Genomic DNA, 24,804 nt, shown 5'->3' on the forward strand with positions numbered 1-24,804 from the left:
ACCTTAAAAATGTTATTGTGGCCCACCTCAGAAAAACTACCCGTGAGAACAATTGTATTTTAAGTCAAAGAAAGAGTTAGTAATTCTTCTATGGTGTAAAATATATTGTTTAATAAATACCATCTATTAACCTGTTTCAGGGAAAATATACTCTAAGCATAACTCTTAAAGAATACAACCAATGCATCTGGCTACCTTTAAAGTAATTTTTTGAACAGAGTAGGTCATAAACAAATAGCTATATTTAAGATATTTATTGGGCCAATCTCTACTTTATCTAGGTACCATATACCCAACTAAATTGCTCTTTTTTGCCAAATCTATCTTAGTATATTTCCAGCAAGGTAAGTATGAACTTGAAGCCATTTCAATGAAAATATAAGCTCATAAAATCAAAACATTGTTTTAATACCAGTGAGCAGTTAAAAACCCAAGGACAATGCTTTTGTTTTGAAAAACATCACACCAATATCCATGAAAACTGCCCATCCTCCACCAGAAAATAAGGTACTCACCAGAGGGTTATGGAGAAGCTAATGCATGGAAAGGAAAGGATGTTCCTTGCAGTCAAAGCATTATTCGTTGTTTAATACAAGGTAGCTGTGTTATGAATATCTTCCCTGGCTCAAAAGTGTACAGTGGGCCACAAAGAATGATTGTAATGGGCAAGAGGCAGGGGCAGACATATTCCCAGATAATATGGCACCATATTAAATAGACTGATGAATAAACAACTGAGATAGGAATAATTCAAATTAAATCCTCAAGATGATAGAGAATTCTTCAAACCCTAGCTTGGGAAAAGTAAGTTTGAACTTTTACTCTAATACTTTGTAAAAATAACACATACTTATAACGAAAGACTTATACAAGTTATACCACATAATCATAAGTGGCAGAGTTAAGGCAGACTTAGAAAGTCATCTACAATCTCAGCTGATCACGGAAGCTAAGCAGGGTCAGGCCTGGTTAGTATTTGGAAGGGAGAAAGTCATCTAGGCTCATCCTTCCCCATCTTAGAGGTGAGTAAGCTAAAACACCAGTATCCAAACACTGTTGCTGTCTGAATAACATTTTCAAACGAGTGATTTAAAGTCCTTGCAGAGGGAGGTCACATGATTGGGTAGTTCTCTCCAGCACAACTATCAAAGCGCAATCTTCTGAAACTCTATTTCATAAGCACTGTGCAAGCCTCAGACTAATAAAAATAAACTAAAATACTAAAGGTAATACAGCAGTGCCTATCTGCTGAGCATATTCTACAGGCCAGGGTTTACCTAAATTATGTGATTCTCAATAATCCTATTCTGTAGATATGACTATCCTTGTTTTATAGCTGAGGAGACTGAAGCTTGAAAGGTTAAATAAGCTGCTCGAGACCACTCATCAAGAAGGTGGCAAATCCACTACTGTCCCTTAGAGTCTTCCTAACTCTAAATCCCATGTTGGTTATCATCATGTGACACGCTTGACAGTTTTCCAACGAGACAGACAGGCTACGTTCAATGTCATTTCCACGGGGAAATGCATTTCCTGCTTGGATTGAGGAGGTCAGAAACAACTTTCGCCTTGGAAATCTCAGTCAAGTAGAGGAACAGAGTACTGAGGCCAGAAATCAGTAGTATGTGAGGGGCTCTCGTAGAAGGCAACTCCTACCCCCACATATCTATCTAAGGTGGTGTTTCTCCAGATCACTCATCTGCTACATGGTCAGCTTTAGGAAACTTGGAAAATAAAGAAACCTAAGGAGCAAGAGTATAAGAGACAACAAATTAGAGAGAGAAAGAGAAAGAGAGAGAAAATGTCCATAAATCATACATTTCAAAGCTAAAGTCTAATTGAATGAGACTTGGTTGTTACTATTATATGCATATGCATATGTATATGAACATGGATAGGCACTTGTATATGTATCAGTATGAGTATGAGGGACCTACACACCCTCCAGGGCACAGCATGCGCATATCCACAACCCCCTACTTTCCCCATCAGGGTCCTCTTTAAGTTCCCCTGCAAATACACTCAGGTGAAGTCATGAAAATTGGCCCCCATCCCCAAGATGAAATTGCATCTTATCTTTAAAAGCTTTGCTTAGAAACGTTTAATAGATAAAATCATTTAGACCCCCCACCATCATTTTCACTGTCACTTCTTCAAATATTTGTTGTCCAAACATTCGAGAATGGGACAGCAGATTTATGTTTCCCAGCCTTCCCCTGGGCTGTCTCACTCAGCTGGCACAGGGGATCTGTCTATGAGCAAAGCTTCAGCAGACACAGAATAAGTGTCCACAGGCTGAGCTGCACGGCCACCTCACCCACCCACTCCAGCCTCTCTACTTTCTTAGCTCTCCCTCCATCATCCTCCTCACTTCCACTGGAGCCCTTAATGCCGGCTCCGCTTCCTTCAACACTCTTCCTCCAAATGTCCCCAGGGCCAGTGCTCCCTGCTCTTCAGGCCTTTGCTCACCTGTCCATCTCTCAGGGAGGCCCACTGCAGGTCCCATTAAATATCCCATTGAAAATTTTAAACCTTCCCTGTCCCCCACACCTTTATTCAGCTCTGTTTTCTCTGTAATGCTTACCAACTCTACACGTACTAAATAATTTATTTATTGTTTTACTATTTTTTTCTGTATCACCCAAAAATTATATAAGCCCTACAAAAGCAAGATTCTTCTTTTAGTTCACTGAAGTGTTCCAAGTGATTACTCTGTGCCCCAGGACACAGTGGGTTCTAAACAAATATTCACACAATTAATGAGCAAATAACGTAGCTCACGTAAATGCAGTCTGCAGTGAAATGCAAGGAAACTGTTATAATCAGAAGAAAATACTAAACAGGACCTTCGCAGTCATCCCTACACCTGCACCTGTGTACAATGCTTTCAATGTTATATTGACCTTTAATAAGGGTGAGAAACTCCTCATGCTTGACCCGGTTCCTCTGCATGTCAATCTTCAGGGTAAGCAGCAAGGTGAACAGGAATTTGTGCTCCTCGTACAAGCCCCGGGCAGCATACTTATAGACTTCGTAGGTCATGTGTTCGATGATATTGGCAATTCTTTTGCTTGTAATTGGGCTCTTGACAGACCTGGAGTGGAGAATATTTAAACATGGCTATCCCCCTGCTCTTTGCCGTTGTCCATATAAACGTCTTGAACAGTGAGTAAGTACCTTTGGAGGACCAATTCTCATTTTGTATACATCAAGGTTAAAACTTCTAAATCTAAAATAACAAGCATTCTCCCAACATGAAATAACATGAGTCCAAAAGATGTCAAAATCAATTTTACCCATGGAACATTATCACTCACAACCATGAGTCTTGGGAATTTTCTTGGTTAACAGAAACATATAACACCACAGGAATTAATCAATGGATGAATGGTTGCTGGAGTTTTCTCTGAGCATAACAATGACACATGAGAATGATTGGTTAGCACACTAGCAATTATGCTAATCTTAGATTTTAGATAAAAATAAGACTCAGCAGATGAAAAGGAAGTTACAAATGTAAAGTCACCATTCTACCCCACAGAGAGAGAATGATACAGATACAGAAGTCAGCTTGGCTTCCTGAGCACGGACGCACCTGGCTAAGGAAAGGTCAAACAAGCCAAGAAACTGGCGGAGCGAAGTCTGATACATCTCATTAACCAAGCACATCTCGGTGATGAGGAAATACAGGATGCTGCCCCGTGTAGCCACTGAAAGACAAAAAGTCAGGTTGCATGCACTATCAGGGTGGAACATAAATGACCCAAGCACTGATCAGCCTCAACTCTAAATGAAAACAACTTTTATTTGTATGTCTTATCAGTAACCACATAAGGGCAGCAATGGGGGTCTAGAGCAATGCTCATTCTGTATATTTAATTCTTACTTAATTATAGTACCTACTAAGCCTCAGTACTTACTAAGCTTAGTGAAGACTAGCAAGTACTTCACTATTTGTATTTATCAAATGGTACTCTCCACTTTAGAATTTCTAGATTCCTTATAAATACATTTTACTGTTTTTTATAGGAAGAAAAGACAACTGTAGGGATATCAAAGGTTTTAACACTCCACGAGTTGTGTAGGCATTGGAACGACCTCATTCTTAAGCGCCATGGAGAAGCTGTGTCCAACCTTGGCCTCGAGCTGGCAAAACAAGGCATTGCAAAGAGAATGCACCTGACTCTCCACCCGTAGAAGATATTGTTCTGACAATCTCTACAGGAGGAACGATAACTTAGTAAAGGAGACTGAATTCTTCTAGCTGGTTCCTCTAGCAACCAATAGACAACACTAACTTGCAAACTGGTGGAGAAGACTGAAGAGCTCTTCAGAGAACTGCCAGAGAACTGCCTTCCTGACACAGAGACTGAATACAAAACACTAGCTTATTGTTGCCAAATGATAAACAACTAGTGAACAGCCCAAAAACTGTGCATTGATTCCTCAGATCGCCCTAATATGTAATCAGATTTCCTTTGTTTTGCAGGCCGGCACTCAATCCACTGAGCCACACCAGCCAGGGCATGTAGTCAGATAGTCTTTAAATAATTTTTCTCTCTTTTCTACTTTAATAAGTTCCTAGTAACTTTAAAAGATTTTCCAACTAACATAAATTATAAGCATTTTAAAAATTAACATCACTATAAAATATTCTCATCTCAATTTAACTGAATAGAAATGCCACAAAACAAATGGCCACCCCACTTTGCATGGTCATTGGCATATAGTGTCCTTCCTTGCTTCAATTCTCATTTATTTCCTGCTTCATTTTCCCGTGACATTAGTCTTTCATTACCAAACTCACCAGGTCTGTATTCCTCCCGGGCTGAGTTAATTTGAATTTCTGTCTCGACCGAAATTTCCAACTTCTGTGTCACCTCTTCAGCAGTCTTTTTCGTGTTACTCAGCACAACAATGAGACTCTCGTCTTCCACCAGCGACCCCTGGATACTGGTCAGCCGATAAAGCAAATTATCTTCTAGCTCCTTCATTCTTCTTTTGTTTGCAGTTACATCTTCCATAAGATGAGTTCTTTCTTTCTCCAATTCCTGTTAATTTGCATAAATATATTTTCTTTCTTAATTAACAACTATTGTTTGTCTATTCTTTAAAAAGTTAACCTAAAGGGCTACCCTCAAATTCCTGCACTGTAGTTCTCATATTTGACTGCAGAAAATATGGACATCAAAATAAGAAGAGGAAAATTAATGGAGGAAAAAAAGAAGTGGTGGCAAACAATGTGAAATTTGCTAAAAATATTACCAATATTCCCTTTACCATTTCTTTCCTAAAGTCAAATCATTTTAAGTACCTTTTGGGATTACATTTAAGCTTGTTTTGAAGGTAACATATATTTAAAAAGATATTGAAATATATTTGAAGACAAATCTATGTGCCTCAGATTAAATACATTTATTTCTACAGGTACATTTAAATTGAAAAATCTTCTTGGCCTGAAAAGGGGCTGTTCTCTCAAAGAGAAGTGAAGATCTGTATCTTCCATGGGGAGATTGGGTTGAGAAGATTATTGTCCCTATTGGCTATTTCTTTGTCCTGGTAATTTGGAGAGGGAGAGGCAGTGGAAGAGAAGGAAAGAAAAGATGGGCTGGTGAGGGCTGGAGAAGGAGGAAATGGCCGTGACACTGAACAAGCCAGAGGGAGCAGGAGGCCCACAGGCTGGGGAACAACAGAAAAACTATGCTTCTGGCACCAAGTCACATTGTATGTGAAAGTCGAATTGTTAAAAGAGAGGTCCTAACTTTGAAGCTAATAAAAGCATCAGAAATGGAAAGAACAATGAGTAAATAGCATTTAAAATTCTAGTCATGTCTTGGTGCCAGAGGTACAGACATGAAAATTCTTTGTAACTGAAAAACGCTGATGTTAAAATCAAGGTTGTGGTAACAGAGCTGCATTAAGGCAAAGAGCAAAGAACAGTGGCCTCTGCTTTCCCACCTGGCCAGCTAACCATTGAACAGTTATGACAAGCAGGGCCCTACAAGGCTCCCAACTGGTACATATATGCTCTGAAAACAATGAGTGAGGTCAGGGAACATTCTAGAAAAAGAACATTTCCTCTTTAAGCAAAAGAAAATCTCAGAACTTACAATGCTTAATTATTTAAGATGTAGCAACTCAAGCAAAACCTGCTCTTACTATCTTTGTTTCCATCTGTTATTTGCTTATATTCAGAAGCTTCCTGAGTAGTTATTTTAATTCATTTATTCACTAGATGAGAATCTCAGAGTTGAGGTAATGTAGAAATTAGTGCAAACAAGTGACATTTAAAGACTACAATAAAATTTCCTTCCAAAGGCAGTTATAATAATAAAAACAGTCACACTAGGAAATGATAATAAAATTAAGGGGAAAAACTTCAATTATTTTTTATTGCCATAATCCTAAATTCCATACACTAACATGACCATTTCTGAGTTCCTAAAGGTGAGCTTTATAAAAGTCCTCACCAGAAGGCAGGTAAGAAGGAGTGAAGCAGTAGGAAGAGTGATGATTGTGAAATCAGAAGGACATGTTTGAATCCAGATTCCCAGGACTTATTAACTACATGACCTTGGCCAAGTCAGATAACTACAGGCCTCAGTTTCATCATCTCCAAGATGGACACAAAACCAGCTCAGAGAGTGATTGTGAGGATATCACCGTTAAAGCAGCTAAAACATCTACTGGATCATGAAAAGCCACTCAGAATGTCTCTTCCCTTCTATTCCCTCCCTTGATTCATTTCCAGCATGGATTTTCAGAAGGATTATGTTTATTTAGAAATAAATCGTTTTTAAAAATAAAATTATAAGTTGGCACCAAATATGTCATACTTTATATTTCACATGTCATCATAAAAGCATAAGGTAGTTGAAAAGGGATATTTAAAAAGGAGAACTTTCTACCTGGCTGGCATAGTTCAGTGGATTGAGAGCGGACTGTGAACCAAAGTGTCGCAGGTTTGATTCCCAGTCAGGGTACATGCCTGGGTTGCAGGCCATGACCCCCAGCAACCGCACATCGATGTTTCTCTCTCTCTCTCTCTATCTCCCTCCCTTCCCTCTCTAAAAATAAATGAATAAAATCTTAAAAAAAAAAGGAGAACTTTCTAATCTTGCACTCACAATGCTAAGGACGTGAGCTTTCGCATCTGCGGGCAATGAGAATGTGGGCTGTCAAACCCAAAGCTGCACTAAATCTTTGTGAGTCTTTTCCTGCACGGCCATTTTTTATTCTATTTTTCCCCAACTACATACCCTCTGCCCTAATTGGGGCATTAATTATTCCTCAATGGATTACTCTGACCATACCTAGTCTCCCCACTGACCCTTTTCTCGGCCATCAACTCTTTCTGCTCCTTGTTGTTCAGAGCATCGCCCTTAGCTTTTTGGAAAGGGCCAAAATTCTCAACATAGTTTGCAAAACCTGTCATGTCCCACATTTCCAATCTTGTCTCCACTTGCGAACTATAGAAATGGAACTAAAATTGTGCCTCCATGTTGCTTTAAAAGCCATTATTAATAAAATAAGGACAGTTATCATAATGCACATGATAAGGGGCAAATTATTCAATTCCTGATTTTAAAAGTAGTAAGTAAAAGCCTGAACACTACTGAGATGGTGTGGTCAATTTAACACCATTATTAACACTATTTAAATAGATTTGTCAATTAAAGTAGTACTTATATCACCAACGGCTTAAAATAAGGGTTAGAAGTAGAGTCCCCCCAAAGTCTGAAACTAATGAAATCATATTTTCTAAAATAAATAATACATTTTAAATAATATTTGGGATTACAAAAGCAAAGTATGTATTACATGGCACTCAAGTGGCCAAACAGTAGAACCGGGCAATAGTGTGAAAAAAAGAAAGGTATCTTTGAAAGAAAATAGAACAAAAGTAAACTAACGAACAAAATAGAAAGAGACTCATAAATAGAGTCTCTTTATGAATAGAGAACAGACTGACAGCTGTCAGAAGGAACGGATGTTGGGGAACTGGGTGAAAAAGGCAAACGGATTAAGCACAAACGAAACAACAACAACATATAGACACAGACAACAGGAAGGCGGTGACCAGAGAGGAGGGGGGATGGGGCGAGTAGAAAGGGTAAAGGGGAGATAAATGGTGATGGAAGGAGACTCGACTTGGGGTGATGGACACACAGTACAATATACGGATGATGTATTATAGAATTGTACACCTGAAATCTATATAATTTTATTAACTGTTGTCACCCCAAAAGATTCGATTTAAAAAGAAAAAGAAAAGAGTGCCATTGCCATTTGCTTTTCATTCGAGATTTAAAAAAAGAAAACCTCCTTTGGGGGTTTTAGGCATATTTCAATTTGTATGACTGATTTAAACTTATTTCTGTTGAATTACAACTTTAGTTCCACCAAAACATAAAAAGATAGCTCTTTTTCAATGTGAATGGGCAAAATTAATTAATCAGAATAATTTTGTCTGTAAGCATTCTCCCCACAAGAGGTTATCTGTTACACAGACCCACACAAAGCAGTAAACATTTGTGCTCTGTATTCTATATCCTAAGTCTATAATGAAAAAATTTTATGTAAACTGTGAAAATGTGAAAAGTATCCCCAAAGTCAATAAGAAAGCACAGCAGTGATTCAGTGCAATTTCAGGAAATACACTATTTATTAATTAAATGATCAAAAAACAAGTGGCTCAACAAAGGTACAAATGAATGCTAATATCCTCTGTGTACATAAATGACATCTGCAACCAAAGTTTTGAAACAATAAAACAAAACAGAGGACAGCCTTTCAGAGTTCTCATTTCTAATGTATCAGCCAGGCTTTCATCCCCAAGATTTTCTCTCTGCTGTACCTTACGCTGGTAATTGAAACAGAAAAATTAAACAACAGAACTCAGAAACGGATTTATTTTTTTTCTCTACCACCAGTGAGCTAGTGATAAGAATGTCTGCCTAGTGTCTTTATTAAATCACTTCCTATATCAGCCCCACCAGGCTCAGGTTCTTTTCCTCCGAAGGAAATAAATCACCTAACCTGTCTGCTCATCCGGAATTCTAAACAATAATTACTCCCGAGGCTTTGTACTGTGTGACCAGTAGAGTTGTTAATTGATATTAGTAGTTTTGTCCTAATACTACAGAGCTTTCTTTGAGTTTTTGACTTATTCTCTAGGACCAAGGTCAGAGTGAGCCATAGAAACTGGGCTTTCTTTAAAAGAATGTTGCTGGAGGGCCACTGGTGTGCTGCCTGCTTAAAACGGTCTCGATACATCACCTTCTGGTGACAACAGAAGGCTGTCTAAATCTACTCACAGGTGCATCAATCAGGTCAACAATAGAATATGGCCTTGATGTGAACTTGAACAGCTCACACATTTTAAACAACTGCCTTGAAGAACACAGGAAAGTATAAAGTTGGTTCAAAAGTCTGCCTTCTTTGCATTCATGTGCTCTGAGATTTCTACTTGTTTCTGAGGCAAATAAATCTCTGAGTCCGGCAGGCTGTACAGCTGAGCATTCACGAGACCAGATCCCATGTGAGAAGGCTTCTCACTGCCTGTGTTTTGGGGATGCTGGGAAGCTGGTGAAATTACGGAATCAAAGGATAGTGGTCCTTCCTTTGCATCGTAAGCTACTGTTCCAAGAATCTACACAACAGTAAAGGCACAATACGTCCTGACTGACAACATTCACCAACCGTTGCAGCCCCACATTTAAGGGATTTTCTTGGATGCTTTCCAACATCGACTTCCCATCTATGGGATCTTCCTAGCTTCCAATGCCCCCCTTGGTTCTATAACATCTATATTAGTATTTTATATTGATATTTATAATGACCCAAAAGTGTTCATAGAGAAACAACATCATCATTGATGTCAAAGGAATAATTTAAACCTTAAAAAAAAACTTTTTATATCTGTGTCCCCATGGCAGAGACATCAGCCTTTCTCAGTGGAGTCACTAGATTATCGGAAATGCCCTGAAGGCACCAGAGACCACCTCAGATCCACTTGCCAGCACCCAGGCTGGAGAGACTTGGCAATGGGAGCAGATTCAGTACATATGGTGAGAAAAAAACAGAAGCTGCAAAAGAAAAAGCTGCTTGTAGAACATATACTACTTAAAAGCCATCGAAAGTACATCCAGCGGCATGAGACTTTGCTTTAGAGAAAAGAAAATTCAATAGGTTACATATTGTGTTATAAAATGGGTCAGGGTACAAGACCCTCTTGTAAGGGCTGAGTGGCACACTACTCCGACCACACGTTCTACAAGAGTCATTTACCGTGAGACTGGAACGGATTCTGATAACAAGATGACAGAAAAAGAGTAATTTCTCAGGACATTGAATTTTTCCAGGACGTAAGAAAATGCCAGGCCTGGAATCCAGAGTGGCTTTTCAAAGCCATTTGAAGGCTTTTTTTTCAAAGGAGCTGAAAGTGTTCCTCGCTCCATCTTAAACTTCTGCTGCCACAATTACGGCTCAGTGCTGGCGCTGTTTTGTTTTGCCGCGACCACAATCTGTCAGGCTAAGTTATTTTTCCCAAGGAGACTCTATTCATCTCAGTGGAACAGAAAGAAATCCAAGGACCAGGATATTATTCAAACCGCCGGGAGAGCCCTTTATCTCCCCGAGGCCAGCGCCACAGGTGAGAGCAGAGCCTAAGATACAGCACTGGGTCCTGCCCGAAGACAGCGTCACGTGCTGCCGATCGGGACCCCGGTCCATCCCGCTGGAATGACACAGCAACCCTCAACTTCCTCAGCCACCTCCACTGAGACTCAGAGAATAAGCAAGTACATATTTCAAAAGTGTTATCACTTTGTAGCATCCATCCCAGCATACTGATATTAATGACTGTGTGAGTTTGCCAAGTCAGGTTAAAAGCTCTTAATGCCATTTCCAACTGTATGGCTCTATCATGTATGTACTGTAAGTTACAAAATAAAAAGAAAAGATTCATAAAATAATGAAGAAGCAGGGAGGGAGGGAGAAAGAGATAAACATATGGAAGGGTACAAGTATGACATAACACACAAAGAAGGTAAAAATAACAGGAAGGACAGACTCCACTAATTTTGCCAGTTTAACCTAAATAAATCTTCAGGTAAAGTAAACTAAACCCTCATTACTACTGAATCCAGAAGAAAAGCAATAGCAACTTCAGAGTCCACCCAATTTCACCAAAGCAGTCCTAATAAAATCCTCTGCATTTCTCTGCCTGACACTCACATGCTCCCCACAGAAAATGCTGACTCAGAACAAGGAACTTTCTAAAGTATTGGCCATTTTTCATTGAGCATTAAGTTACCCTATGAAATAGAATTTTTTTAAAAAGATCTAGTGTTGTGCTTGTAAAGCATCATTAAGCCAGAGCTTCCAGAAGGAGCTCAGTGAAACTCTGGTGTGACAAACTTCTGTCTTCTCACGACATCACAGAGCTTTCTTCAACAACAAATAAGAACAATATTAGGTGTTATCTGAGTACAACTTTTTAATTTTACACTCAAACCATATAACAATGAATTGAATGAAAGATAAACCTAGACATGTACTAGAAAGCTAAAAGTCCATAGGTGAATAGAACTCACAATAGGACAAACTCTTCAGAAAAGTAAAGCAATATAAAAGCAGAATGATGATGCTTAAAAAATATTCTCCTAGTTACATTGTTTGTTTAATAAGATCAATTGATGATATGTATGTGATTTATGAGATGCAGATAAAATATATTAAATAAGTAATTGGTTAGCAATTATCTAATACACTTGAGAATTAATAATGAAAAATATTTCAGAATAAAACAGGGGCTATTCAGTCCTATTGCAACCTTTATCATGTTGTTTTCATCAGTGAAAGAATCACAACATAATGCAGAAACGGGGTATCCCTACTTCACTCACCTGTTTCTCTGTGAGAATGACTCTACCCAACAACTGATCTTCTAGACCTTTCATGGTGACAGTGAAGTCGATGATGGAGGTGCGAGCACTAATTTCAGGGGTGTAGGCTGGGTTGGGCAATTTGGTGGTAATGTAGAGTCTGAAGCCATCCATCACATCTACTTCCTTGTCACTGACTTTCACCTTTTTTATGAAAGAAGTTAAAAGTTGTAAAACAGAGATGCACTTTACTGTGTCTTTTGTATGGAATTAAGCATTACTTTAAATAATTATATTCCTAAAGATAATTTATACTAAAAGTGAAATGGTGCTCAGACATTCATAGTGCTTCAAGCCACTAGGATGGAAGAAGGAAGGAAGGAAGAAAGGAAGGAAGAGAGGGAGGGAGGGAGGGAGGGAGGGAGGAGGGAAGGAGAAGAAAGGAAAGAAAGAAGGAAGTTCAATATATACCATGCAATAAATACAGACTTTATCATTGAAACTGCTGTGATCATACTGGGGAAGTGAAATGAATACCCCACCCAAAATTGTTTCAGAAGTCCAGACTGGTGATGTCACACCAGCACTGAAAGGATATAAACAGGTATACCACTCATGTGAGATTTTCTGGGCAGATTAGGCTTAGGCTCCCAAGCAGGTTCAAAATTATCTTTTGAGAGGGTCAGGAGGGGCAGCGATTTTAGAGATTTGTGGTGATTAGGGTATGGGGCTGGAAAGAAGGTTCCAAAAAATGGTCATGGACAGGGAGTTACATGATTTAAATTTCTCACCAAAGTCAAAGCAGAGAAAGAATGCCCAGGTTATCTTAACAGCCTGGCCAGGTTTGGGGTAGAAGGGGGAGGGACATGATGGGTCTTGAAAACTGTCCCCAAACATCAAGATGGAGTCAAACTTTACTGCACATGTGAAGTAGATGTTCCTACAAGTACTGCTCTTGAATACTTTAATTCTACCCAGGAAGGATAAGAAGCAAAGCAAATGCCTCCTGCCACTGACTGGAATTTGAGTTACTGCCCACTGAGAAAACTTCATCTATGTAACATCTACCTGATCTCACAGTAGTTGCTCTGCACAGTTTGTCAAAGGGGCCAACCTACCTTAAACGTAGACCCTGTCTTAATGAAGTTTCTCTCCAAAACATTTTCCAGGGCTGGATCTAGCTCCTCCCCAACATCTTCAATCAGCAAGGGCCTTCCAAGAGAAAGGCTGTCCTCCAGGTGGTTTCTGAAGTACTTGTGATTTAGAGATGTGACCTAGAAACCAGATCAAAATGTGGCCCTTGACCGATGGTACCATGATGCAGTGCACAGAGATAACTCATAGGAAGTTGCGTCTGAGCATCCTATCACAGGAGACAAATACAGAGAACTCAGAGATCCTTACTTAAAACCACACTGGTGAAGTGGTGCAGAAAACTTAAACTGTTTCCATTCTTTTGCTAGTGTCACACAACTCCACCCTGCTCTTTTTATTAGAGAGCCTTAGCCCCTCACAGGAGAGAACCTGAAACCTTTGAAAGATGGCATCAGTAGAGATCAACACAAAGGCAAATAATGCAATTTTTAGAAATTATTTCTAAATATCAATATCTAAGTATTGTACTTTGTAATGTACAAATGTTGGATCATTATGTTGTACACCTGAAACTAATATAATACTATATACCAATTACAAATTAATAAGATAAACAGAAAACAGTTCTGTAAGACAGATAGATAAAATTATTTCTAAATATCAAGTATTCCTTTATTCTTGCATACTTGTTGATCTGGGGCAATAAACTTGGTTACTAACATAAATATACCCAAACACAAATTACCTGGAGTTCATTTTGGCTTTCTTTATTTTTAATCCAGATCTTGCCTTGAGTCTGCGGATCAATTAACAAAGGATAGCGAGATGCTTTTGTAACAATAATTCCATTCTGAATGGACAGGTCGTCATTTGGCAGGCCTTGGAGATTCCATTCACTAATTGTAGGAGCATCAATCAACATCTCGTTGAGATTCAGATTGTCTGCAAACGGAATTTTCCGGGCTTTCATTTCCTTCTGCCAGTCATTTAACAGCAGATTGCGAAATTCTTGGTTAAATGGACCAGAATAAGACAGAAAAGCTGTGGCCAACAAAACATCCCCTATAATGGAAAACAAAACACCACTGAAATACTTTACGATCAGCCTTATAATTTTGCATAATATCAAAAATGAAAAAAAATCCTTCAAAACTAAATTTCAGAAACCAAATTATGACAGATGTTGCTGTGTCTCAATGAATAAGCAGTAGTTTGGTTCATGTTAACCAGGGTCCAAATGGTCCGCCAAGGGCTGGCTGCACCGAATTATTTTGACTTCTGAGCTTGATATACAAAACTTAGAAGACAGAGACTCCCTTAAAAGCGACCTTGTACCATTCACTCACAGGAGAATTCGAAGAGTCCTGATAATAAGAGGTTTCATGGTGATTAACACACCTAATAAGGATTACATAGATGTCAGACCAATGTTCATTCTTCTGAAATACTGGGGACACACACACACATACACAACATTAAAGTAATCGAGTGTTGGTTTGCATTTTGATTAAAGCTTAAATCTACTAACTCCCTATCACAGTCAACATATAATCTAATTAACAAAGGAATTTGCATACCTACAAGTCTTTTAGTTTGTGCAGCAAACTCTTTACTTTGCTCTGTCCACCTTTCCTTTTCTCCTGCCAGGCCACCGATCAGAGCAGAGGCCGTCTGCATCTTATGTCTGCACCGCTCGGCATCCTCAAGCAAGGTCTAAAAACCGTCAAAGCCAGCAGAAAACATTGGTTCAGATAAATACTGCCTCTGGCTCAAAAATGTAATTTAAAGCATTATATATTATCTGCCTTTCTGAGACATGTGAGCCATTCATTTCTTAGGAAGCATAAGATTCAATTCCCATGTGCCTGTGTCTGCCCAAGCCTGTTTTAAGGAACTTAAAGGAAGTTCCTGTTTTAAGGAACTCATTCAAGGAACTTGAATGAGGGCCCCTGCGCCAATTGGTCAGACCCTCCCCAGATGTTAACAAGTGAGAGATCATGAAAATTCGCATCATTGATGATTTCTCTATCTATAAAAGTAGAAATAAAATGCAAACACACATACTAATTCATAAAGCACAAAAAAAATTAAAGAAATGCATATCTCAATTTAAAAATTAGGACAATTTCTCATGTAAAAGTTTGAGCATCATTATTACTTCATCTAACACCACATCTCCTTTCACTTCAAGTGAAACTTTAGATTATCTTCAGTCTGTGGTGTCCTGTAGTCCACTCGCAAAGTTTAGCCACACTTGACTCAGAAGGTCACTCCCCTGCTGTCCCTTGTGTCAATCAAAGACCTTTAACCAAATGTCCACATCCTATTGCCACTGGTTGCTTAGTTTTTAAAAACAAATGGTTCTGTCTCTATGTTTAAGAGACTACTGTTAATCTACTTGTAAAAGTTTATATTTATGAAATAATAAATATGGATAAAGATTTAACTGTGTAACCAGTCCCTGGAAGTTCATGTACAATATTTATATAATTTGTAATACTTATCTATATATTTAACATATACAGCTAACACTTGAACAATGCAAAGGTTAGAGGTACCAACTTCCTAAAAAGTTAAACATTCACAGTAAGTTTTGATTCCTCAAAAACTTAACTACTAACAGCCTCTTGTTAACCAAAAGCCTTACTGATAGCATAAACATTTAACACATATTTTTATGTTATATGTTTTATATGCTATATTTTATAATAAAATAAGATAGAGAAAATAAAATGTTAATAAAGTCATAAAGAAGAGAAAATATATTTACAGTACTGTATACATTTATCAATATTTTTTAAAAATCCATGTGTAAGCCCTGGCTGGCGTAGCTCAGTGGATTGAGCGCGGGCTGCAAACCAAAGTGTCGCAGGTTCGATTCCCAGTCAGGGTACATGCCTGGGTTGAAGGCCATAACCCCCAGCAACCACACATTGATGTTTCTCTCTCTCTCTATCTCCCTCCCTTCCCTCTCTAAAAATAAATAAATAAAATCTTTTTAAAAAAATCCATGTGTAAGTGGGCCCACACAGTTAAAACCCATGTTGTTCAGGGTTCAACTGTATATGCTAAAAGTCCAACAATAGAGGATTATTTAAATACATTATGGCATGTTGTGAATAAAAGCTAGGTAGCAATACTTATAGCCAACAAAATAAGATTTTAAAACCAGGGCTACAGTAAGAAACACAGAAGGACACTACATAATGATAAAGGGAACAATCCAACAAGAGGATATAAACTTAGTAAACATTTATGTACCCAATATAGGAATACCTAAATATGTAAAGCAAATCTTGATGAACATAAAGGGAGAGATTGACAGAAATATAGTCACAGTTGGGGGTTTTAATACCCCACTGACAGCAATGGATAGATCTTCCAGACAGAAAATCAACAAGGAGACAGTGGCCTTAAATGACACACTAGATCAAATGGATTTAATTGATATCTTCAGAGCATTTCACCCCAAAGAAGCAGAATATACAAACTTTCCAAGTGCACATGGCATGTTTTCTAGGCTAGACCACATGTTAGGATACAAAACAAGTCTCAATAAATTTAAGAAGACTGAAGTCACAACAAGCATCTTCTCTGAACATAATGCTATGAAACTACAAATCCATCACAAGCCAAACACTGAAAACTATGCAAAGACATGGAAGCTAAATAACATGTTATTAAACAATGAATGGGTTAACAATGAGATCACAGAAGAAATCAAAAGATACCTTGAAACAAATGAAAATGAGGATACAACAATCCAAACTCTGTGGGACACTGGGAAAGCAATCCTAAGGGGGAAATTAAATTCATAGCATTACAGGCGTATCTCACAAAACAAAAGAAAAAAGCTCAAATAAACAATCTAACTTTATACTTAAAGGAACCTGAAAAAGAACAACAAACAAAGTCCAAAGTGAGTAGAAGGAAGGAAATAATAAAGATAAGAGCAGAAATAAATGAAATAGAGTCTAAGAAAACTATACAACAGATCAATGAATCCAAGAACTGGTTCTTTGAAAAGATAAATAAGAATGACAAACCTTTAACCAGACTCATCAGCAAAAAAGTGAAAGGACCCAAATAATAAAATCAGAAATGAAAGAGGATAAATAACAACTGACACCAAAGAAATACAAAAGATGTAAGGAAATATTATGAGCAACTATATGCCAACAAACTGGACAACCTGAATGAAATGGATCAATTCCTAGAAGCATACAATCTTCCAAAAATAAACCAGGGAGAATCAGAGAATCTGAATAGACAGATTACACTGAGTGAAACTGAAGCAGTAATGGAAAAACCTCCCAAAAAACAAAAGCCCTGGACTGGATGGCTTCACAGGTAAATTTTAACAAGCATTCTGAGAAGAACTAACACCTCTCCTTCTCAAATTATTTCATAAAATTCAAGATGAAGTAAGTCTCCCAAACTCATTTTAAGAGGCCAGCATTATCCTAATTCCAAAATCAGATAAAGATACTACAAAGAAAATTATAGACCAATATCCCTGATGAACATAGATGCTAAAATCTTTAACAAAATATTAGAGAACAAAATACAGCAATGCATCAGAAAGATCATACACCATGATCAAGTGGGATTTATTCTGGAAATGCAAGGTTGGTACAACATTTGCAAATCAATAAATGTGATATACCACAAAAAAATGCAGGTTAAAAAACACATGATCATATCAATAGATCCAGAAAAGGCTTTTTATAAAATCCAGCACCCATTTATGATAAAAACTGTCAGCAACATAAAATTAGAGGGAACACACCTAAACATAATAAAGATTATATATGACAAACCCACTGCCAGTATCATACTCAATGGGCAAAAACTGTAAAGCTTTCCCTTTAAGGTCAGGAACAAGATAGAGGTATCCACTTTCACCTCTTTTATTCAATGTAGTATTGGAAGTCCTAGCTACAGCAATCAGACAAGAAGAAGAAATAAAAGGCATCTAAATTGGAAAGAAAGAAATAAAACTGTCATTACTTGCAGATGACATGATACTGTACAGAGAAAACCCCAAGGACTCCACCAAGAAACTATTAGAACTGATAAATGAATTCAACAAAGTAGCAGTACACAAAATTAATATCCAAAAGTCAGTTACATTTTTATACACCAATAATGAACAGAATGGGAAATTAAGAAAATAATCCTGTTCACAATTGCTACAAAAATAATAAAATACCTTGGAATAAACCTAACCAAGGATGTAAAAGACTTGTACTCATATAATTATAAGACACTGAAGAAAGAAATAGAAGATACAAATAAGTGGAAGCACATACCATATTCATGGATAGGAAGAATTAACATCATTAAAACGTTCATACTACCCAAAGCAATCTATAGATTCAACACAATTCCTATCAAGATTCCAATGATGTATTTCACAGAACTAAAACAAGTATTTCAAAAAGTTGCATTGAAGTACAAAAGGCCCCACATAGCAACAGCAATCCTGAAAAAGAAGGAAGTTGGAGGAATCATACTACCTAATATCAAACTATACTATATGAGTTACTCATATAGCATATGAGTATATGACTATATGAGTTACTCATATAAAACAACATACAACACTTACATAATTTTGTAAAAAAAAGAAGAATATTTTACCCTTTGGACACTATGGATTGACCTAGAGAACATTATGCTAAGGGAAATAAGTTAGTCAGAGAAAGACAAATACCATATATTTCACTCATATGTGGAATCTAATGAACAAACTGAACTAACAAGGAAAATGGGGACAGACTCATAAAGAGCAGGATGACAGCTATGGGGGGTGGGGGAGCTTAGGGCGTGAAGAGATTGAACAAAAAGGAAGAAAGAATCATGGGCAACAGTGTGGTGATTGTTGGGGGGAGGGGTATAAGGGGACTAAATGGTAATGAAAAAATACAATAAAGGTTAAATTTTAAAAAAACAATTGTTGAGAAAAAATATATAAAAATTTATAATCGTGATATATCATTAAGTTAAAAATTCAATTTATAAAGCAGTATGTGCTGAATTATCTGTTATAGTTTTAAATGTATTTAAAGACATGTATAGTTGGAGGCACAGGTTCAAATATAAAATGACAAAGAGCAAAATATTTCTAGTGGTCCTCTCCATGGTTACCTATGTGCATTTTCTGTAAGGAACATGAACTGCTTTTGTAGTGATAACACAATCCAGTGCTTTACAAAAGCATGATATTAGCCCTGGCTGGCATAGCTCAGTGGATTGAGCACGGGCTGGGAACCAAAGTGTCCCAGGTTCAATTCCCAGCCAGGGTACATGCCTGGGTTGCAGGCCATAACCCCCAGCAACCACACATTGATGTTTCTCTCTCTCTCTCTCTCTCTCTCTCTCTCTCTCTCTATCTCTATCTCTATCTCTATCTCTATCTCCCTCCCTTCCCTCCCTAAAAATAAATAAATAAATAAATAAATAAATAATCTAAAAAAAAAGCATGATATTTATTCAGCCTGCCTAAAAGATTGTTTCAAAAATTAAGTAAGATAAAAGTGGGAGAGCATGAATTGAAGAACATAAGAAAAAATGCTACACACGATTCTGTTATCATCATCATCATAAGAAGACTCAGAACTCTCATGCTCCAGGACTGACTCCTATTCTGGCTGAACATCCCAATGTCTCACCAATGGTCCTTAGTGCCTTTTAGAAAAAGCCCAGAGCTTAGTCAGGAATGAGGTGGGTGTGTGTGTGTGTGTGTGTGTGTGTGTGTGAATTCAGTGAAGGATTTCTGTAAACCAAACCTTTGGAGAGAGAAAGTAAAAAAGGAATGAAGGGCTTATCACAGCCATGTAGAAGGGGGACAGCCCCTCCCAGGCCAGAGGACAGTTACCTGCTTCTCGGCCATGGCCTGTTCGTACTCAGCCTGCACCACATCCAGCTCTGCCTGCTTGTCGTCCAGCTCTGCCTGCGCCTTCTGCAGGTCCTGCATGGCCAGAATGTGGCGATTCTCCTGCACCACCAGGTTGGCCTGCACAGGACACACAGGAGCGGGGATGGGCGTCAAACCACACATCCAGCATTTCCGAGCCCAACAGCACTCAGCTCCGTCTCGTGGTTATACCTTTCCTTTGTTCCATCCTTAGAGTCTCTTCAAATCACATTAAGCCAAGCCAAATCTCATGTGAACTTGACATAAATGTGTACAAGCAAAAAGTTAAAATCCATCAGAATATAAGTCATATTTTAACCTTTGGTGGCCAAAATGTAAAATCAAGGCATTGTTGAGTTACTTACTGAAAATTTTAAGAATTTTCTTATTTCATGAGTCATACAAATACGGGTAGTGGGTGAGATGTGGCCTGTGGGCCATAGTTTGTTCATTACTAAATCAGAACATTGCAGTATTAAATATACATTGGTAAAGTAAAAAATATTGTAATATTAAGAGTTGCAGGGAAGAAAAACTTTTCTGTTTGAAATAATCCATATAGCAGATTACTGACCACTACTACTGAGGATGCTGAAACCAGAAGAAAGATGGAACATAACTGTTCACTGAATATAAAGTTCTAGGTGTTGTGGGTGGTTGTTGCCTTGATGTTGTTCCTGTAAATCTCATGCATTGCTTGCTTTTCAAACAAGAATTGATACCTTGAGTTGTGACCAATTAAAAATACCCATTTTAAGGAAGCCACCAGGTTAGACTCAATAGACATAATCAAAAGCAATATTAGCAAAAGACAGGTAGAAAAACAGCCCAAGCTTACAGGAATTTAGATTCTTTTGACAATTTTTCTAATATCAGATTTCTCCTTTTAAAAATCTTTAAAATGTTAAAATTGACCTTAGCAGGGAGATCCACTATGAAAGCCATCTTCTTTGTGAAATGTTTAAGATGAAAAGGTTATCTTAGAAGCATATCTTAGTGATAAATTATTTTCCTATTTGAAAAGCTCAGGCTCCTAAATTTTGATAGAATAACTCTTTAGGGGAAAAGTCTGAGTTCTATGACTGACTAGCACCAAGGACAGGCAATAGCAATGGTTAAAAATTATGTTTTAAAAGGAAACTGACTCTTGGGACATATCTTTCCTCAGTTCTCTTCTAAGCTGCACCTGTTGCCAAGGCTTAAACATGGAAGAAAAGCAATGTCACTGTGCCAACTCACTAACTTACCCAATAATATCAAACTACCACAGCCCCAAAGATTTTGAATACTTTCTAAGAATTTACTTTCAAAAAAATTTTAAGTGAAGGTCTCCAGAGTTGCTAACTAAAATGTATAGTATCTTTTGAATCCAACTGCTCACAAGAGGAATTGCAGGACTGTTCAGGTCTCTTCAACTCTGGGAGCCTCAGTGTCTCCACTGAGATATTGAAAATCTCTACCTTTTAGGATTTGTGTATGTGTCTGTGTGTGAGTATAAGTGAGTGAGTGTGTGTGTGTGTGTGTGTGTGTGTGTGTGTGTGTGTGAAGATTAGACAACATAAGTAAAAACCCAAGTCTGGAACCTGGCATACAAGTTCAGTAACTAATAGATACTATTATTGTTATTGTTTGTATTCAATATTTAAGACCTTACTGTTGTAATGTTTTGTTTATACAAACTGATATTCACTGGTTTTCATAGAGTTTTCAAGGAGAGACTCATTATAATAAACTTGAATAGACTCTAAATTGCTATTGTTAGAATTAATATTTAAGTTTATTCCCTACTACAGGGGTTGTGAGATAAAAGAGAATGGCTCCTATGTGTCTCCATTACTAATTAGCATTAAGGAGGTTGTAAGTGGAGTTTAATAAGTGTCCTTAATCTTTCCTCAATCAGGAAGCAAGAGTTTGTGGGTGGAGCCCTTCCAGGAATAAGAGACATTAGAGACCTCAATCTGTATTTCTTAACATATTAAGCAAAGCTACCCAATGATAACTCGTACTCTGCCTTTGACTTCTCCCCACATAGTGAATGCATAGAATCTACATGACTGTGTTTATCTTTACAACTGCAATTATGAGACATCTGACAAAATTAATGTTCCCAGATGCTAGGAAAGAACTCCCAGAACAGACTTCTCAGGAAAAGAAGTACAGGTTCCAGGAGCAAGTAAAAGGTCCCCACTTCTGATGATAATTCCCTTCACTTCCTACAGTGGGTTCCAGATGCTCCTTGGATGGGGTGGAGGCTGAAATGTACTGAACATAAGGAAGGCGACTCCATTGTTTTCATGTAAGCCTTATTCTGAATGCCACTATTTTGTACTGAATTCAGCTCATTTTATTTGAAGTAACTACAACAAAATAAAAACTACCCATCATAAATTCAACTGTAATTTCCTTAAAGACAATATGTATGCTAAAATATTATCAAGGATGCTCCATACTTTTCATTTGAGATGGGTATAGTTCAGTCTCTATCCAAACATCATTTTTTGAGCCATGCTGGAGTCTTCAATGACCCCCAAATTCATAAGGTCAGACAGCACATCAATTATTTTCTCTAAAAGTCTCCGAGCCAAATGAGCCTCTTTTCTTTTAAGGTTGCCCTAGGACCGCAAGGGTCTCCACAACTAAATAAATGGTCCTGGTGTAATAATAATTAGAAAATAAAACCAGGCTTGCAACTCTATCTCTGTCCTTTCTATTTTGGATTATTTCTATCATGATTATTAAATTCCTTGGGTAGTTCTAAGCATAAGTGGATTTTAATTGATGACTAAAAAGGATCAGACTCATACAAAAGCAAAACGACAAAGCCATGAGGTATAATTTTGGGGATACCAGTATCCCATTTTCAAAAGGATGAATGACATCATATTTTGTCAAAATTTTGTACTTGTTTTTGTATTGCTAAAGACTGAATGTCATTGAACAGTGGGGGACTGTGCACAAATGAAGTGTGGAAATACAGTTATACAAAGGGAAACATAGGCATATTCTCAAATCACATTAAATCATAAAGAATTAATATTCAATGTCTTTCCTGAGGGACAAAGGAGAGGGAATACTATGTCATGCCTTGCAAACAAGACCAGCCACCAATGTCTGTGTGTCAACCCTGCCTATTCCATAGGATTTCCTGGCACAAGATCCTGAACATCATTGGATAATTCTGTGCTATAGTTTTCTGTGTTTCTTTTTTGAAGTTGACAATGAATAGGAAACTACCCAGCCACCCACATGGGCTTGGTACTCTTGCAGAGGGTCCTTGCTTAAGGCTCACACCATTCTGATTGGAGTTGGAGTACAGAGGAGAAAGAAACATCTTGTGCACAAACTTTCTGTAACTTGTTGTTCCCATGGACTTGAGTACAATAATACCAAAGGCTGAAAACATGTACTGCATGAAAAGACAAAACCTGTTGACCTAGAGACCCCTTTCAGGTGCCCATTACACAGTTCCACTAGAAGGCTTACCTTCAGAGGCAACACCTCTCTGTTTATAGAAAAGAAGGAAGCCATGGCTTTAGTCCAGGAACACAGACCAGCTACATTCCCACATACGCGTTTAGCAGTTTCGATGTTGTAGTCTGCCATTTCAAAGTAAGGATTCAAAAATTCTATCACTTCTTCATTGATTGTGTCTTTTGGGAATTGCTATGGAAAAGGGAGTAAAATTCAGTCAAAATACTTCTCATGAAGTCATATTCACATTATGTTCACAATGCCGTTGAGCACTGAAAAGGATAAATGACATCACATTTTGTCAAAATTTCAGGATATCAGGCAAAAGTCCTGAAGGTGAAAGGAGAGTAAGCAATGATGGCAGAGAAGTCAATATACACTTTATCTTCTGTGGACAAGATATATCAACCCTAAATAAATTTTCTGTGATGCAAGGAAAAAGGAAATTATTTCAGTGATGAATACTAATATGGTTATTAGAATTCCCAAAGCAATAAAATTTTCATGTCATTAATCCTAAATAGGTGAATTATAAAGCCATAAAATCAACAATGGAAAACAAACACACAAAGAAATATTTAGCCTAAGGACATATATATTTAGCACAGTGACAACTAAATCTTAATACATTCAGTGGCTCTATTAAACTCACCTGAAATGTGAAGATAATAACTTAGGTATTAGGCCCTGAGGGTGATGAATTCATTTTTAATCATAGAACTATCAAGAATATGGGAGAATTATTATCTCCTAGAAGAATAAAAATTTTTAAATAGTAGCAGAAATGGATAAAGAATGCCTTCTTGCATCAAGAGAAAATATTGAACAAGCAATGAAACTGGGCCTCTTAAAAGTGGTGTTTGATCATCTACAAGAGGATGGTCAAGTGTTTTCCAAGTAGGAAAAAAAATTAGCGCCTAAATGACTCAGTGAAACAAGTCTTCACAGGAGATATGTAATGCAGGATAGAGCATGATCTCATTCAGACCTGCTTTAACACATGTTTCTTTAATGAGACTTGAAAGGGTGAAGCCAGAAGAAAATTCAGAAGAATATTCAGGAGCAACTTAAGGGTGTTGGTGACAAAAGGCAAATCGCAATGGAGGTTCCAGGATATATATCTGCTCTACCACCAGATATGTAATGCAGGAGCCCAGAGTCTCTTGCTAGGATTCAAGTCCACTGTCACATTTATCTGTGAAAATGTCCCTGCCACCATTACCATTCCAACACACCCAATCAGAGTTCACCGCCTCTTTTCCACTCAGCATTTTATTCCTTCACAGTGGCACTGACCTCACAGAGTCTCCTGTTTTAATTGTCCAGGACAAGTCTGTGTGGCCCACTAGTTTCATACGCTACTTCTAGTTAGAGTGGCTCTAAGACGATCTACCTACAGCAGCCACTCAGCAATGTTGAATTGAAAACAGA

At 37.7% G+C, this 24,804-nt stretch overlaps 1 protein-coding gene across 1 annotated transcript in view; it reads right to left on the reverse strand.

The window, feature by feature from the left end:
- The window catches only part of DNAH5 (dynein axonemal heavy chain 5), a 196,427-nt gene that overhangs the window by 32,714 nt on the left and 138,909 nt on the right, over positions 1–24,804 (reverse strand). The window contains 9 exon segments of the mRNA XM_045847800.1: positions 2,904–3,094; positions 3,596–3,710; positions 4,808–5,051; positions 11,910–12,092; positions 13,007–13,162; positions 13,729–14,045; positions 14,561–14,696; positions 19,864–20,001; positions 23,386–23,565. Coding sequence (XP_045703756.1) covers positions 2,904–3,094; positions 3,596–3,710; positions 4,808–5,051; positions 11,910–12,092; positions 13,007–13,162; positions 13,729–14,045; positions 14,561–14,696; positions 19,864–20,001; positions 23,386–23,565 — 1,660 coding nt within the window.

Source organism: Phyllostomus hastatus, unplaced genomic scaffold (genome assembly GCF_019186645.2).
Source record: "Phyllostomus hastatus isolate PE091 unplaced genomic scaffold, TTU_PhHast_1.1 phas_contig_58, whole genome shotgun sequence".
NCBI lineage: Eukaryota > Metazoa > Chordata > Mammalia > Chiroptera > Phyllostomidae > Phyllostomus > Phyllostomus hastatus.